Source organism: Pholis gunnellus (assembly GCF_910591455.1).
Source record: "Pholis gunnellus genome assembly, chromosome: 18".
Taxonomy (NCBI): domain Eukaryota; kingdom Metazoa; phylum Chordata; class Actinopteri; order Perciformes; family Pholidae; genus Pholis; species Pholis gunnellus.
In genome coordinates, this window is record NC_136545.1 from 15,160,710 (window position 1) to 15,176,638 (window position 15,929).

The following is a 15,929-nucleotide window of genomic DNA, read 5'->3' on the forward strand; positions in this document are numbered from 1 at the left end:
TCCGGCTTTGTCTTGTAATGAAACACACTAATTCACACCGACGTACATGAAGCAACAATAGCGTGAGCTAAAAAGCGCACAAGCATACAGTACATGCACCTTCGCATGAGAGGCCTTCTTCATCACATCCCAGCATGCTCCTCTTTCTTACAGGGATAACAATTACAAAACTAAAGGGTATCACACACAGACAGCTGTGAGACAACACATGCAGTCTGCTCAGTGGAGGCTTGTCTGTCCAGCGGTGATATACGATAACATGTCTGCATTCCACTCGAGAAGATGTTTGTCGAAGTGGAGAGGACACACAATGTCGATATTGTCAGGACACGGTGGCTCCTGTTTACACTGCCAAGCATTTGGTATGAGTATTAGCCAATTGATTATTGCAAAAAAACCATGCATCAAAGGCACAACCCATTCAGCTTTTTACATACAACCATCTGTTAAATCAGACATTTCCTCAACAACAATAACTCAAAGAGAGCAGCGGTTCCCTCCAGCCTCCGGTTCCTTCAGCTCATCCAGATGTAGCCTCCTCACCGGATCCTTCTTTTCTTTTTAGCCGCTAATTTCACATCCAAAACCCAAACACTGGCATTCTAGCCTGTAGAGTAATCCACAAGGCAACTGTTCATCCTTCAAGTATTTTGCAGATATACTGCCTACTCAGTATTCTGTGCTTTACACGTATCACAACTCACTCTGCTGCCAAAAAAAGACTTTCCAAATAATCCAGTCATCATGAATAAACCAGTTTAATTGTTGTTATCTGTATATGAACCCTCTCAGTTTCTCACACACACACACACACACACACACACACACACACACACACACACACACACACACACACACACACACACACACACACACACACACACACACACACACACACACACACACGGCCTCCTGGTTTATACATTTTTACGTCATTTGGAAATAAAACTCCAGCTCGTCAAAATGTGTTTTATTTCTGTGCGCACACACACTGGTCGTCATGACAAACGGGAGATAAAGTTAAGCTATTCCAGAATAGACAAAATACAGTATATTAAGAGGGACAGTTAACTTTTGCCAGTGTTGTTCCTAAAAAAACAACCCCCCGAGGAGACGCATTAAAAAAACAAAGAACAGAGAGTCCATCCTCAGAGTTCATGGATACCGTTGTGTTTTCCAAAAATGTCCAAATTGAAAAAACACTCTTTTTATGCTGCTAAAAAATACTACACCCAGAAAAAGGAAGGAATCAGACATCAGGGATTGTTGCAGACCATAATTCTTTCAATAGTGGCTGACTTTTAGTCATGATACTTAATGCACCAACATTCCTCTTTTAAATGTGTTGCTGTTACTTCAGATATGATGCATTATGGCCCATTATCGTCAGTAATTATAATGTAATTACAGGCGATTGTTTGGAGATGCCATAAAAGGTAAACGATGTTGGAGAAATATGTTTTTCCACAAAGCTGATATCGGTCTGTTGGAGGCAGCTGTAGAATGATAACCTCAGAGCACTTAGCAGTATAACTCAGTGTAAAGACTAAAGGGACATTTCATAGACTGAAGGGTCCAACATTAACTCTGCTGTTTAAGAGCTTCATGCAAGCTCTGAAACTTACGAGGACGGAATAGAGACAGTTGTTACCGGCACAATACCTCGACAACAAAACATATGTGTTTAATATATAACAGCATCAGGTGTTGTACTTAGATAAAACCAGACAGAATATGTGATAGAAGGTAAAAGATAATTGTGCAAAGGTGGTTATTGCAGAGAATATTATACCTACATACCTTATAACATAGCTCACATGCACCTCCGAGTTTTTCCAGTTGCTATTAAAGAATTTACGAGGACAAACTCAATGTATTTGTCAAGTTGAATTAAAACATTTCTAGCCAACAGTGGGCAGAAGAAATCCAAGACAAGCTGCCAGACACACAGCCCCGACGGACTACTACCACATCCAGCAGGCACACAGCAACAGCAACCTATAGGAATCCATAAAACCCAAACTGGGAGTGTAATGAGGCTAAAAGGCTCAATAGAGCAGCACTATGCAAAACACTAAAACATAATGTGGATGTAATGTTACTGGATGGCCCAACTCTGCTGCAGTCCTGACTAACAAAGGGGGCAGTATCAAAAACAATTGTTGTTGATTCGACAGAAATGTATCTAATTGATAGAATAGCAAGCGGAAAGTAACCCTAATGCAAATGTGGATAATAATACAGTAATTGAAATGCAACGAGGAAGTCACAAACAGAGCAACTTTGAAAAGGGACGTCACGTTATAGAGGCATGATTGTATTGATTGCAGAAGAAGTGATATTGTGTGTCTCAATTTAGTTGGCCTTTGGCCTGACATTACAAATACCTTCTTAAATAAAATCCACCCTCTTCCATTTAAAATGAATTGCTCTCTGCAATGCGGTTTCTTCAGTATAGAGCGGGGGAAGCGCATGCATGCCCGGGGAAATAATGGCGCCCCATTTGATCATTAACATGGTACATTAACACAACCTATTGGTTAATGACCGTTTGAACTCAGTGTTCACGGCCCGTGACAGTCACACTGCTTTGGTACAATAGCTCTTGGTAAGGCCCCTCGTTTTAAAACAAACAGGCAGTCTGGTCAGAAGATTGGCCAAAAGCGTCGCTCAATTTAATGTCACTAATTCAAAACTCTGCTTTTAATCCTTGCCCTTTTATTTTCATTTTCTCTCTTGCGACACAACTCTAACGGGAAGGCCTGGTAATTGTTAAATAAAGACGGAAATATGCTGTCAGAGCACGTAGTAACACAACAAAGTCACAAGTTGAATGGAACTGTTCCTGCTGGTTATAGAAAAGTCTGTCATTATAGTCTATTAAAGGAATAGTTCATATTTTGAGAAATACACTAATTTGCTTTCTTGCAGAAACCTCAATGGAAAGATCGATTCCACTCTCACATCTGTACGTTCAATATGAAGCTGCAGACAGCAGCTGGTTAGCTTAGCTTAGCATAAAGATAGGAAACAGGGGGAACCAACTTGTCTGGCTCCGTCCAAAGGTAACTAAATCCGTCTACCAGCACCCTGAAAGCTCACTAGTAATTAACATGGTAAATCTCATTTGTTTAAAGCATACAAAGAGTAAAAACAAGCTGCTCCAGCTTCATATATTGTATCCGTCAGAGTGGTATCAATCTCACCTTACTCTTGGCAATAAAGCAAATAAGTGTATTTCGCAAAATGCAAAACTATTCATTTAAAACAAATGTACGCTCACTCCATAAAAATGTATATCTTATGAATCAGTGTTCTGACTCAGTGGCTGCGTGTACCAGCTTGGTTTGGAAGTGTGGGTCACAACAGTTAGCCCACATTAACGTCCCAAATCGAAAAACAGTAAACAAGTGTCCCTGGGCTGCCTGACCAATATGCAGCCATAAATAGAATGAATCATTGTTATACATGGCAACTAAACAGTAACTACTCTCTTTGTTGCAGAATCAGGGTCACTTGAAATAAGGACCTCTCGCTCTATATTAACGCTGCAATCCATCTGCTGTTAACAGACACTTTGGCCATGTACTGCACTCCTGCTGTGCTGGCATCTGCAACGTAATCCAACAAAACCGGCAGTTTTTCAATGAGACTTACTGCCGCAAAGCACTTCAGCTTGGCTCAGCTTTGGCGGACAGCTGGAGCCAAAAATACAACCAGTCAGCTATAACAGAGTCAGCCTGAGCAACTGCCTTTCTTTGCTGCGTCTCCTCAGTGGCGTTCCAGGCTCAAACAAATGAGATTTGACTCCGGCCAGGCGTTATAAAATGTGAAATCTGTCTTCCTTTATGTCACGTTTTTTAGTTAAGAAAGTCAAAATTTCATTTATATCAACTTTCACTTAAAAGGCCGAGGTGTAGAGGTGCGTGTGTGATGTCTCTGATACTGACACTTCAGGAAATTATACATAGCACAGCTGTCTGTCGCCTGTTACCGTAAACCGTCATTAGCCTTTCCATGTGTTTCTAACTCAAACCATTCCACTGGACACAAGCCAGACATCACCAAACACTGGTGTTACTGTGAAAGCAAGCAACCTACACTTCAGGGAAATGTTAAAAGAATCTTGAAGGGATTATTAGTCATTTAATTAATTTGTTATTTTTTAACAGATTCAATAGTTTATTACATTAGCAGAGTGGGAAAGAAGCCCTGGCTGCAATATGAATGGTGATACTATGCAAATGGATTTTAAGAAAACTGGTCCTTGAAGAAGTGTTCTCCTGAAAGCTAAACTTAAATCAATAGCATCATATGAGGGATTATTTGCCTTTTTAAAATTAATATCTTTCATAACAATATAGAAATGTAAGGTTCACTCCAACAATATCCAAAAAGATTAAGATGTAAAAAGCAGATGTGCTTTTTTTTTTCTCTCAGCTAAGATCGTACAGTAGTTGGAGTTTATTATGTCACCACCACTTCCTAATGATTCAACAAGAAACATAAAGTACAATTTAAAAAAGAGCTCTTAAAAAAAAAAATCAATCAATATACAATCCATTCAAGCCACATAACAATGAGGCTTCAGTCAGTACGTGAGGGACAAATCAATAGTTATTTACTGAGGGACTAGAAAAGGCTTAACAGCAATCACACTTGGGCGCTTACATTAAGGTTCATAACGCTACGCCCAGTGACCGGTGCCTCTCGTGTCCAGAAGACCAGATGCATAGAGGTTTGATACCTATGGCTCACATGAACAGTTTTTGTCACACGTGTTTGATCAGTAGTGTGCTTTGAGGTGATTCCCTGACCTTTGTGTTAGTGCAATCAGCAGGTTAAAATGTTCACTTATCCTGTGAAATATCTCAACATCTACTCGATGGATTGGGACAACATTTTGTACAGATATTTTACAGATTTATTAGAAATGTCAAGTATTTTCAACAGCTCCTCGATGGATTTCCATGAACATTGAAATGTAGGATATCTGCTATAAGCACAAAGAGGCCACTCGAGGCTTTGTGGTTTTCATGTCATTTTAATACTTGCGTGTAGTGAAACGTAATATTCTGTCGAGGGATTGAATTAGCTGGCATCAACTCAGATTATGATTTAAAATAACGCTTATTAATGTGCACGTTTCCTTACGAATGAAAATGTAGAGCGGAGGCACATCAAGAGAGAAGATAAACGGTGTAGCTCTATAACTGCTGTGTAACATGGTCTCGACAGGTGGACGCAAACACACACTGATGATGGTGGTAGTGGTGAATATCATTAAATTAAAGTATTGAAATTCAGCAAAATACAAGCAAAACTCGCAATGGAAGGGGCAACATCTGCACGGTCAAAAGCCACCAAACAAGAAGCCATTTTTCCAAAATGTGTTATTAACATTGAATGGTGCAGCTGTTTACAATTTAACATGACTGAACCAGTGCGTGTGCGTGTGTGTGTGTGCGTGTGTGTTCACTGGTGCTGGTGAACATTTTCTTTGGCTAGCTGCTGTCCTTCAGGGCTGATAAATTAGCAGTTTATTCCTTTCACTTATGGGAGAATAAATTAAGGCTACACATGGCCCAACAATCTGCTATGATAAAAATGCACATGAAGTTTAAACACACACCCACTTGCTTTCAATTAGCTGATTAACTTGTCAAGAAGATCCTGCTTCACAGTAGGGGGTGCACAAATGCTGGTATTATGCAAAGTGGTGCTATAACATTATTTCTGTGATAACACGTTGAATACAACTCGAGCAGTCTGGAATATACAGAGCGAAAGTCATGGAGGCAGTAAAACCCACAGCCTGTGGTTTCCATATCACCACATCTCCTAACCATCGCAGAACCACAGCGTGACCGAAGCGTGACCACACTACGGTTCTCCGTGGAAAGAAACAGATGGGCGAACGAGCAACAGCCAAAGGAAACAAGACTGTGATTTTAAGAAACCAAAATATCAGAAAGAAATAAGTTGCTACACGGGTTAAAGAGGGAAAAATGTCTGATCCAAAAATGTGAAGTTGACTCAAAGCTCACCAGACACCAAATAAAGCGTGTTATAAATTTGGTTTAGGATCTAATACCATTCAGCATGTACTTAAAATGGTATTTAAAGTCAGAACATGTAGAGAATAATAAAATGTGTGAACACCAGCAGTCATTCATAAATGAACACAGATGCTAATTCCTTATATCTGTTTTTGCCATATGAAATTACTCCGATTCAGAATTACACTACAGGTGCAAAAAGGCCAAATTGATGCCCTGCAGTCATATATATATTTGATATAAAGTATATTTTCACATTTAGTCCTCATTTCCATGTACAGTAGATTTGCAGCTAGCTTACCCCACACCCTGTCCTTGTCTTTGAGGACAGAAGGAGATCATCCGTCTCCCTTTACAGCCTGTCCTCCACAACACTGCTTCACTACAGTATAGTGCTGAAGAATGTGTACTCTGGGCAACAGGTCAAAACCATCCAAATAACAGTTGTCATACTATCCTGATTAAACAACTCTTTAGGAGACATTATAAAGTAAGAGCTCTCAAAGTCATGGTCTTTCCAGTAAAGGCATGGCTCATATTAGCTTCTTCTTTCAAATGAAAACAGATGGTAAAATGCAAAGGAACCAAATCACTCTGTCAGTAATACTGAAAATGTTTAAATGATACGTTTGAATAATTAGAAACGCAGATTCCTTTCCAACTCCAATCAAAGAAAGAAAAACGACACAAAGATATGAAGAAAGAAAGAAAGCAAAGAAAAGTCTTATTTGTAAGTGAGAAATGTAATGATGTGGGATTATATTTGTTGTCCTGGTGTTTTTAAATGGTCAAATAAATATGAATTAGTGAATCCAATAGCACAGTTATGAACACCTGTATCACACCACTTGAATTCATGAAGTGCAATGCACCAGAGAAACAAGAGAGGAGATAGAGAGGATGTTTGCTGCTGCTTGTGCTGTACATCCGTCACTAAGGAATGCTCCTTAACACCAACACGTCCTCCCCTGCTCCGACTATGATAACTTACACTTCACATCTTCCTCAGCGCTGTTAAGGAACAGGAAGAGGATTCATCTTCTCCCTTATAGGGAATATCACCACTTAAAACAGCTCTTTTACATCTTATCTAAAATGAAACAATAACTATATGCTTTTAATGTGTTGCATCCCTACAGGCTCAAAGACTGAATGACGAATGTATATCAGTCTGCCTCCACCTCCCACTCACAACACAGTTAAGTAATGACAGGACCTGCAGAAATGACTCACGACCAATTGGCTCAACGTCTCCAACAATATTATTCATGATATGGTGCAAAGTGTGACACCATTAAAGTGACACAACAATGGCTGGCTCCAGCGTATGTGCTATGAATTATCATCATCTACCAATAATTGGTGTGTCTGAGCACAGGCGTTTGGGAAAAACAAGTGATAAAAGTCCCCTTCTATTGAAACAGGAACATTTTAAAAGGTTTTCGTGGTATATTTTAAAACAACTGAAGTTCTAAAGCCTTAGTATTAGTATTTTTATTTTGCATTGTACATTACTTTTGTGGGTTTCTCTTTTGACACATGAGAGATAATCATGTAATGATGTCAGTACAAAATATGAACTGCACCATGTTTTGTTACAAGAGAAAAAAAAATAATTAGCAAGGCCTGTTTCTGAATAATGATGCATTTCAAATGAGGTCTATAGGCCCAGAGCTGCACACGCAGGAGCAACTAATCTCACCTGTGCAGGGTATCTACTAAAGTGGGACATGAGCACACAATAAATCAAACGTGTGAATGAGAAATAATAACCAAACAATCAAGTAATGTAAACAAATGTTACATTTCCCCCTGTAGGCAACAACTGGCACAAGCCAAGTTCTTTCCTGTGTGGAGCAGAAGACTTGAAATTATTAAAAACCTAATTAGTGGCTTTAAAGAGGGCTTGTTTTATAAGCACATACACCTTGAACTTGGTGGTTATTAGAGAGCTTTCATACAGCCTGTAAATAGACCACAGGATCACCTACTCGTTCTTTTAAAAAGAACGTAATATGCTGGAAAAAGGGACACCGTCTTCCCAAGAAATACCACAGTATCAGTTATTTCAGAAGTTGTCCCAAAACCAAAAGACAAAGCCCTCTGTCGGCCCGAGTATCAACTACGAGTCGGGTCAACAAAACACTTTGCTACAGGAGACCACAGAGTGTTTCACATGTCCTACAGACAGTAAATTGTGTGTTTTTTTTTAACAACAACGGTGGTCATTCCTCGACTTTGAACAAGATGACAGTACCCAAATTCAACAATGTAGTCATTTTAACCCAAACTATGCTGTGGCCTTAACTCCATTCAAGTTGTTTTCATTTCTAAACCAAACCCAACTCAGTGTCATCAGGTTTTAAACATTTTTGTAATGATTTTGTGGAAGGCGCAGACGAATGCTGTTGTCCTGCCGAAAACGGCGCCAGATCAGAAAACACTTATACGCACATGTGTTGTTCTGGAGTGCATTTGCAACATATTTTGGAGACTTGTTGAAATACAACATTTACCCACACCGACTCTAGGCTCAACTTATTCTGCTCTCCATTTGGGAGAATTTCTCCATCACAGACATACACCTGGTCGACACTAAGGGTAAAGTTACTGACATGTCTGTGAGTCAACCAAAGAAAATAATAATAATAAAGTATTTAATTGCATGCGTTTTGGTATCAGACAGACTAGGATCAGCTGACCTCCTCCTGTGTGCCATTTAGATCCTTTTAACGTTCAACTGTGCAGAGCAATACCAAATGCTCATGTCAGCTCTTTGAATCCACAGTGCAGCGTCTGTAATACAGCAGTCTACAGCTGACAGCACACACATTCTCTTTCTGAATAGTGATAGAAAACACATGTTGACGTCTTTTCTTTGATAGGACATTATGTATCATTTCAGGGATTTGGGATATATCAATCCGATCTTGTAATTTGTGTCGGTTATTTAGCAGAACGATTCAGCAAGAATTGCAATAAGAGTTCACTGCCTTTAATAAATGGACTTTATTGTGTAGATGAAATGGTGTAGATTACAGCAGCAGTTTTCGCTCTAACCTCTCCTCCGATTACTGCGTAGAATATCACAATGCTGGGGAACAGTGCCAGGGACCGTATATCATTTCAGGCATTTTTGATTGGCATGATTTTCAGCGGCGTTATCTCATTCTGCATCTACTGAGGTTAATTCCAGTAAACTCAGAGGCCTGTTGAGAAACAGCTTGGCCTTATTCCACGCTCCTTCCTCAGACAGCTTATTTACATGATTATGATGCATTTTTGTCTTCTAAACTGCAATAGCTCATAATGTTGTCATTCCTAAAAATGATTTTCAATTTCATACACATTGAAACATGTTTTTGTTAGTTATTCCAGATTTGGTTTCAATAAATCTAAACTATTCCTGCTTTGGCACTTAGCCTGTGCGTTTGGAAGCCCTTAAACCACTAAAACATTGTTTACAACAGAACAACAGCGACAGTAAGTGTATTATGGGTTTGCTGTTTTGCTTGAGAGTTACCTGCCAAAATCTTTTGACATGGACTGTGCTGCTCTTTTTTTTTCTGTACAAACAAGAAGACAAGACACGACAAGTATACTTATCAAGTCTACTAACTGGTTCTCTGACGCATATCCTGCAGCACACGAGGTAGCTGATAATTGGATTTGAAAGAAATAAAAGAGACATCAAACGCCTGAGAGTCATTTTAAATTACCTAATATTTTCCATCTCCATCATGCGCAATCATCAGTTTTCATTCATCCATTCTCTGTGCTTAGTGACTAATCATACTGTATCAGTTTATGTGTAATTGTATGTGTGCCCATGGATACGTTGACATTATACATTTGGGGCTTAACTGAGTTTAGATGTTCTCCTGGAAGATGCTACAGTACTTGTTTATTGTCCATAAAATCTAGACTCATTCTAGAATGACGGATATTTATAGTATCATAAATGTAGCAGCCCAAAAGGAGAAAACATGACTAACTGTGGCCTGCTGAACTCCTTCGGCTATGATCACTGGAGGGATGACAGCATGGCAGCAGAAAACTCACAAGTGTATTTCTCGTGTTGAAAGATATTTGAATTAGGAGAAGGAACAAAAGTCCAGCTGAGAGGATTATTCCAAGGGGTAGAATACATTTTAAATTTAATGCGAAAACCAGAGTTGAAAACTAAGGAAACAAGAGAGACTTGACGCTTTGTAGCCAAGTTGAACAATCAGACTGTCTGGGAATCAAAATATAAATCAACGACTCATTCTGCAGTCAGCGGAAAATCAACCTAATTTCTTTTTTACAAACTTCTGGGCCACTGGTACAATGCAGAACCGGAGTAAGTCAAAATTCAAGAAAATGCCAATGCATTTCATTGGAATGAATTGATGGGGGGCGTTTACGAGACACAAACAATGCTGTTTGGATGAGCCAAGTGCACGAGAAATATCATAACTATCGTGTCTCACAGGGGGGGGGGGGGGGGCTGAAGAAATGTTATCCACAGTTTCCATACTGCGTGAACCAGATTCCCCTGAATTCCAGAGCAGAGGATGAGGGGGGGAGAGAACGCAGCGAAACGCTTAGTACCACCAGAATTATTTGGAAAAATAACAAAGCAACAATTACAAATGCCACACATCAATTACGTGCAACTGTGGAGTGGAAAGACTCACTCTCACCGTGTTCTGCTTATTTTCCAGAGAAGCATTTCCTTTACAGGGTAGGCAAGGTCGACATCATCTACACAATAAATCAAGCCAATGTAATCACGGTTTCGTGTGCCCTCCTGTCGCCTAAGAGAAGTTATAAACAAAGATTATTCATGTGCCTCTACCCTATGATAGTTAACACATCGGATCTGGCTCTCATCTTGGATTGTCAGAGATGTCATACGATACTTAATCTCAGCAGCTGAAGAAACGTGGACATTCTGAATAAACTACAACACATATACTGTGTTCGATTGAACAGCATTAAAAAACAATCAATCTTTAGTACGCAACCTTTCATAAATATCTGTCACTTTCTGCTGCCAACTGATAAAGTGATTCAGCTTTAAGTCGCTCATGACAGCTCAGAAATGTGCATGTTTGCTAACAGCCGCTGTCAAGTATGTTTTCCCCGGGGGGTCCGTCTCACGAAGCAGGATTATGAAGTTAGCTGGATAACTGCTGAGTAAATCTGCAACACGGACTCAAATAAAAACCTCCTCTGGGTTATACTCAGCGCATTTGTCCAGCGGAGTCGGTAATCTTGCTTTGTGTGACACGAGGACACAGGAAGTGATCGGTTTATGGTTTCAGCAGCAACTGTGGCTTGAAAAGAATACAGAGAGGATAAAGAGAACGAGTCACATGACCAATGATAACCGCAACGGCTAAGCTAACAAAAAACAACAACAGAAAAAAAGACAACCTAATAAAGATTTTAATACTACTACTACCAATGCTGACGACAAACGGATCTCTGGGAGGTACATTGAAAAACGCAACAGTAGCGACCGCCGCCTCACACTAAAGTTGCTGCCGTATTGGAACAAACAGCACACACCTTATCATTTGAATCAAACACTTTTTGGGCTTTTATTAAAGCATTTGTGCTGCAACCAAAGGCAGTCATGATTTAAGTGCAACTTCTGGAACAAAAAACTCTGCACAACCTCTCACATCTTATTTGGAGCCAAGCATATTTAACCCTACACCTTGTAAAACTACAAAATATAAGCATGTACATTAAAGCTTGAAGATACTGAATCCATCAACAGAACCCACATGTGACAATCTCCACATAACACGTCCCAGGAAGACGGTGAGAGAAGAATGTGCCTGCACTGTGGGCCGAGGCCCTGGTACTTCTCTTGTACTGTGACATGTGCTCTCTGGTGTCTCCGGTGTCTCCTCTGATGCCGTTTCACAACATGATGAACGCTCCAAGGATGAATGTTTAACTGTGCACACAGTGGAATGCCACAGTCAGAGGGGGACTGTTTAAAACGTCCTTCATGTGGTCCTCTCCTCTCCACTAGACCTACACAGAAGACTTGAATTTCAATGCCTCTAAAAAACCTTTTGGAATACGCTCGTTCGCTTTCTTGCAGAGAGTTAGATGAGAAGATCGATGGCACTCTCAAATCCTTCTGTTCAATATGATGCCGGCAGCGGATTATTTTTGCTTATCATAAACACTTGAAGACGGAGGTTAACAGCTAGACTGGCTCAGTCCAAGTGCCACAAAATCCACCTCTAGAGCTCATTCATTTACAGGCTTACATCTTGTTTGTTTATTTAGTCCAGAAAACAAAACGTGAAAACCAAAACTTTGTGATCTTGAAGAAATCTGATATGCATTGAAAGGCTCTTTGAAGATTATGATAAAAATGTGGGGGCCTTTATTTGCCAATGCACTGACAATTACCTCCGCAGTTTACCCCAAATGAGAACTCATTTGACCCCATTTACTTTGTGAAATAGGACGAAGCGGTTTGTGTCCTCCTAGTTGTTAAGTATTCGTACCTTGTTGTTTTTTCTACTGCACTATTACATGACAGTGGTCAGTTTTTGTATGAAAAATAAAGTTCAGCATTGTAGTTGTTACAGGGGGTTATAGACATGAGAGTGGCATCGATTTTCTCTGTCTGTAATGTACAGTACTTCTATACATTTTGCGAACTGGGGAAAACTGCATTGTCAAATGCAACAAATTACCAAATAAGACAAAAATGTTCAAAAACTTCACCCCCATGAAGGAACTGCACATGTTCATTGTAAGCTTTGGTAGGATGCAAACTGATGCTAACCTGACGTCTGCAGTTCTACGGATAAAGTATGTAAGTAAGTATACAAAGTAAAATAAAAATGTGTGTCCCGTGGTCTTTTGGCCATCAAACTGCTACAGCACACCTCTGTGTACAAGCAGCAACTTTTACATTAATATGACGGTGTTATAAAAAACAGTGACTAAACGTTCCGGGATGTGCGGACACACTGGTACTCTAGAGAGCCTAATGAATGCCACATTTGTCTTTGGCAACAGAGTCTTGCCAACTCAAATCACACTTGGTTCTGTTTGAACTACATCTCAGTCATGCCAAGGCACAATTGCACTGGTGAATGACGCAAAAAAACACATTCATCTTATCAAATTGAGGTCATTAATCTGAATCTTTGGCACTACAAGAAGACTTCTTTAATAACCCTTCGAGGGCTGATGGGCAGTAATCAGCTCACACCGTGCAGGTGAACTGAAATGCACAATATCTAGGCTTCTTAGCTGAAACACTTTTTTTTCTCTTCCTTAAATAAACGTTGTGGGAAACGCAGCCAATAACCACAAACCAACATAATTATGTTAAGAATGTGTTTGGGATTTGAGGATCAAACAGGATGTCACTGAGCGCTTGTACAACAGCCAGCAGTTTGTCAAGTGATGCAGAGATGAAACCTTTCAAAGTCTACTTTTTGGAAAGACTTCTCGGAGGAGACATTCAACAATCTGGCGTTAGCTCTCGATACACTTTCCCAGATAAGGACGTACAGAAATAGATTTGCTATGAATCAAGATGATTGACAAAATGTTTGAAATTAGTTCCCTAATGAAGTTGCATGATTTTATTTCCGAAGTAAGTAACAGTACACCTACCTATCTCGACAGCCTGTCCATCATTTACTAAATATATCTGTAAGCAGTGTGTTTTTTTGAGAGAGCAGCATGCGTCTAGTTTCACTCCTTTAATAAAGGATTCAACTTTCAGCTTGTATACATCACGAACACAGACGTTTGTCAAACTTTTTTGTCGTAAACTAAAGCTACTCTATACCAAAATGATCGAATTGGCCTCTAGGGAAGACGTTTGAATATTTGACTTGATTATTTTGACTTCTTTCAGTTTTTTCATTATGTCCGTGAGGTGGCCCCTCGCAATGAAGACAGATTAGGTTCTAACAACTTAATCCGTAGCCTCTGACAGGAGTTTTGCTGCGAGTAGACGCTGTGTCCACAGTGTCTGTGAACTGCAATAATTAAAGCCAGTGTCAGAGTACAATAGTCCAATCCGGAGGCTTGCGGGTATTTAGATCGCTATGATCACTTAAATTCACAAAAGGATGATTAAGAGGAAGCTCTACTTATGTCTCCCCAGAAATCCCTCGATTTCCACTTCATGATATAATATCTAAAAGGTTCATAGAGTTTTGTAGTGTCTGTAGTGACAGACTGCAGGAAGCAGACATTTTACAACTCACATAAACATACGACTGACAGTAGATTCATTGAAAAATAAATAAATCACATGCATCGTCAGAAGGAACACTAGAGGATGTTTAACTGCTCATTTTTCTTTTAAAGCTATAAGCAGCCTCGGGCAACACAATGTGTCCATGCAATGTTAAACAAAGTACATACGAGTTTGCACTTACAATTAAACCAAGCACCATTTAACAGCATTATTGCTCTGAATAATGAAAAAAAAGTCAGTTAAGAGCTACATTTTGCAATCACTGCCATGCAAAACACACTGGACTGCAGCTTGATCATTTCACAATATTATTACTCAATTTGAAACAGAATCCAACATGAATCACTCCTACCTGTAACACGTTGTAGCTTCTCCGGTCGACTTCATGCAGGGGTACTTTGTTGTAGAAATGTTGTTCTCTGCGCACTCTTCACTGCGAAACAAGAACATTTCAAAGTTTAGCTTTTTTTTTTATTTTTTTTTCCTTCATCTTCATGCATGGGAGTCCTCGTGTCATTTTGTTGTTACACATGTCCCACAGTTACCCGTGGCTGGCATCCTCTTCTTGGTAGGACCACAGCAAACCTCCGGAGAAGTACATGCAGGTGACGGCGAGCAGAAGAGGACTCCTGTGGTGCGTTAGTGTCATCTCATCGGTCCAGTCACCTGCGCGCTGACAGTAATGCACACGTGTAATGATTATACCTCCACCTCACTGCTACTACTTCAGGGACTACAGTGGTGGAGCCCAAACGTACGGACCCTCCCACTCTCTCTCCCCACTCTTGCTTCTGAGTAGTTAACTGAATGAACTGTCACTACGGCGGCTAACGTTAGCTTAATGGTAACTTTCCCTTGTTTGCCCCATCCTTCGCGAGCGCATGAGCACCTGAGTCACACGCGCGCACACACACACACACGTATACGCACGCACACGTTTCAGTAGCGCGCTCTATGTGCGTCATGACGTCTGCTTCTTTGCTACCACCGCGTGGCTGTTTGTGAAATAACTACTGCTTAATAAGTGGGATGAGTTCATCATCAATTAGATAGAATTATATTCAATTCTGTCTGACACTTGAGTGGATGCTCATTAAACCAACACATTGAAATGCATTCGAGACATCAGCACAAATACATTTCAAGTAATTCATGTATTGCACCTCTATTTGTAAGCATACATTATTCATTAATTGATTTAGCAAGATTTCATAACATATTAAAAAGGGGGCTTGCCACACATGAAATTCAGCGAAATACAGAATGAGAAAACACAAGTTGCATTTCTTCTGTGGTCACTGACATCTACTGTCTCAGCTAAACAAACACAGAATAAACTGTTTACAAGTTAGCATTATGTCAACAAGGAGAACTAACTAGTCAATGAGAAAGTTGTATTTACTTATATTCACCCAGACCACTGAGTCAAATCCTCCATCACAAACCAGGCAGCATCTTTTCTGTAGTTTCTATAAACAAAGCAGTTTAATGTCTGTATTTGTGTCAAAGCTCTAGGGATTTATGATGTAAAATATCATATATGGCTATCGTCGCAAAGCAGCTCGCTGAAAGAGAGTTTGTGAATTAATTGAGCACCTAGAGTAACATATCAACTACAGGATTGCAGGACA

The 15,929-nt window shown here is 39.9% G+C and overlaps 1 protein-coding gene across 1 annotated transcript in view; it reads right to left on the bottom strand.

Annotated features, from left to right (window-relative positions):
- ccbe1 (collagen and calcium binding EGF domains 1) overlaps window positions 1–15,062 on the bottom strand; it is a 28,793-nt gene extending 13,731 nt beyond the window's left edge. The window contains exons 1-2 of the mRNA XM_079179216.1: window positions 14,844–15,062; window positions 14,651–14,731 (exon numbers count right to left, since the gene is read on the bottom strand). Coding sequence (XP_079035342.1) covers window positions 14,651–14,731; window positions 14,844–14,947 — 185 coding nt within the window. The 5' untranslated portion in view covers window positions 14,948–15,062. The remainder of the gene's footprint in view (window positions 1–14,650; window positions 14,732–14,843) is intronic.
- Window positions 15,063–15,929: the final 867 nt, after the last annotated feature.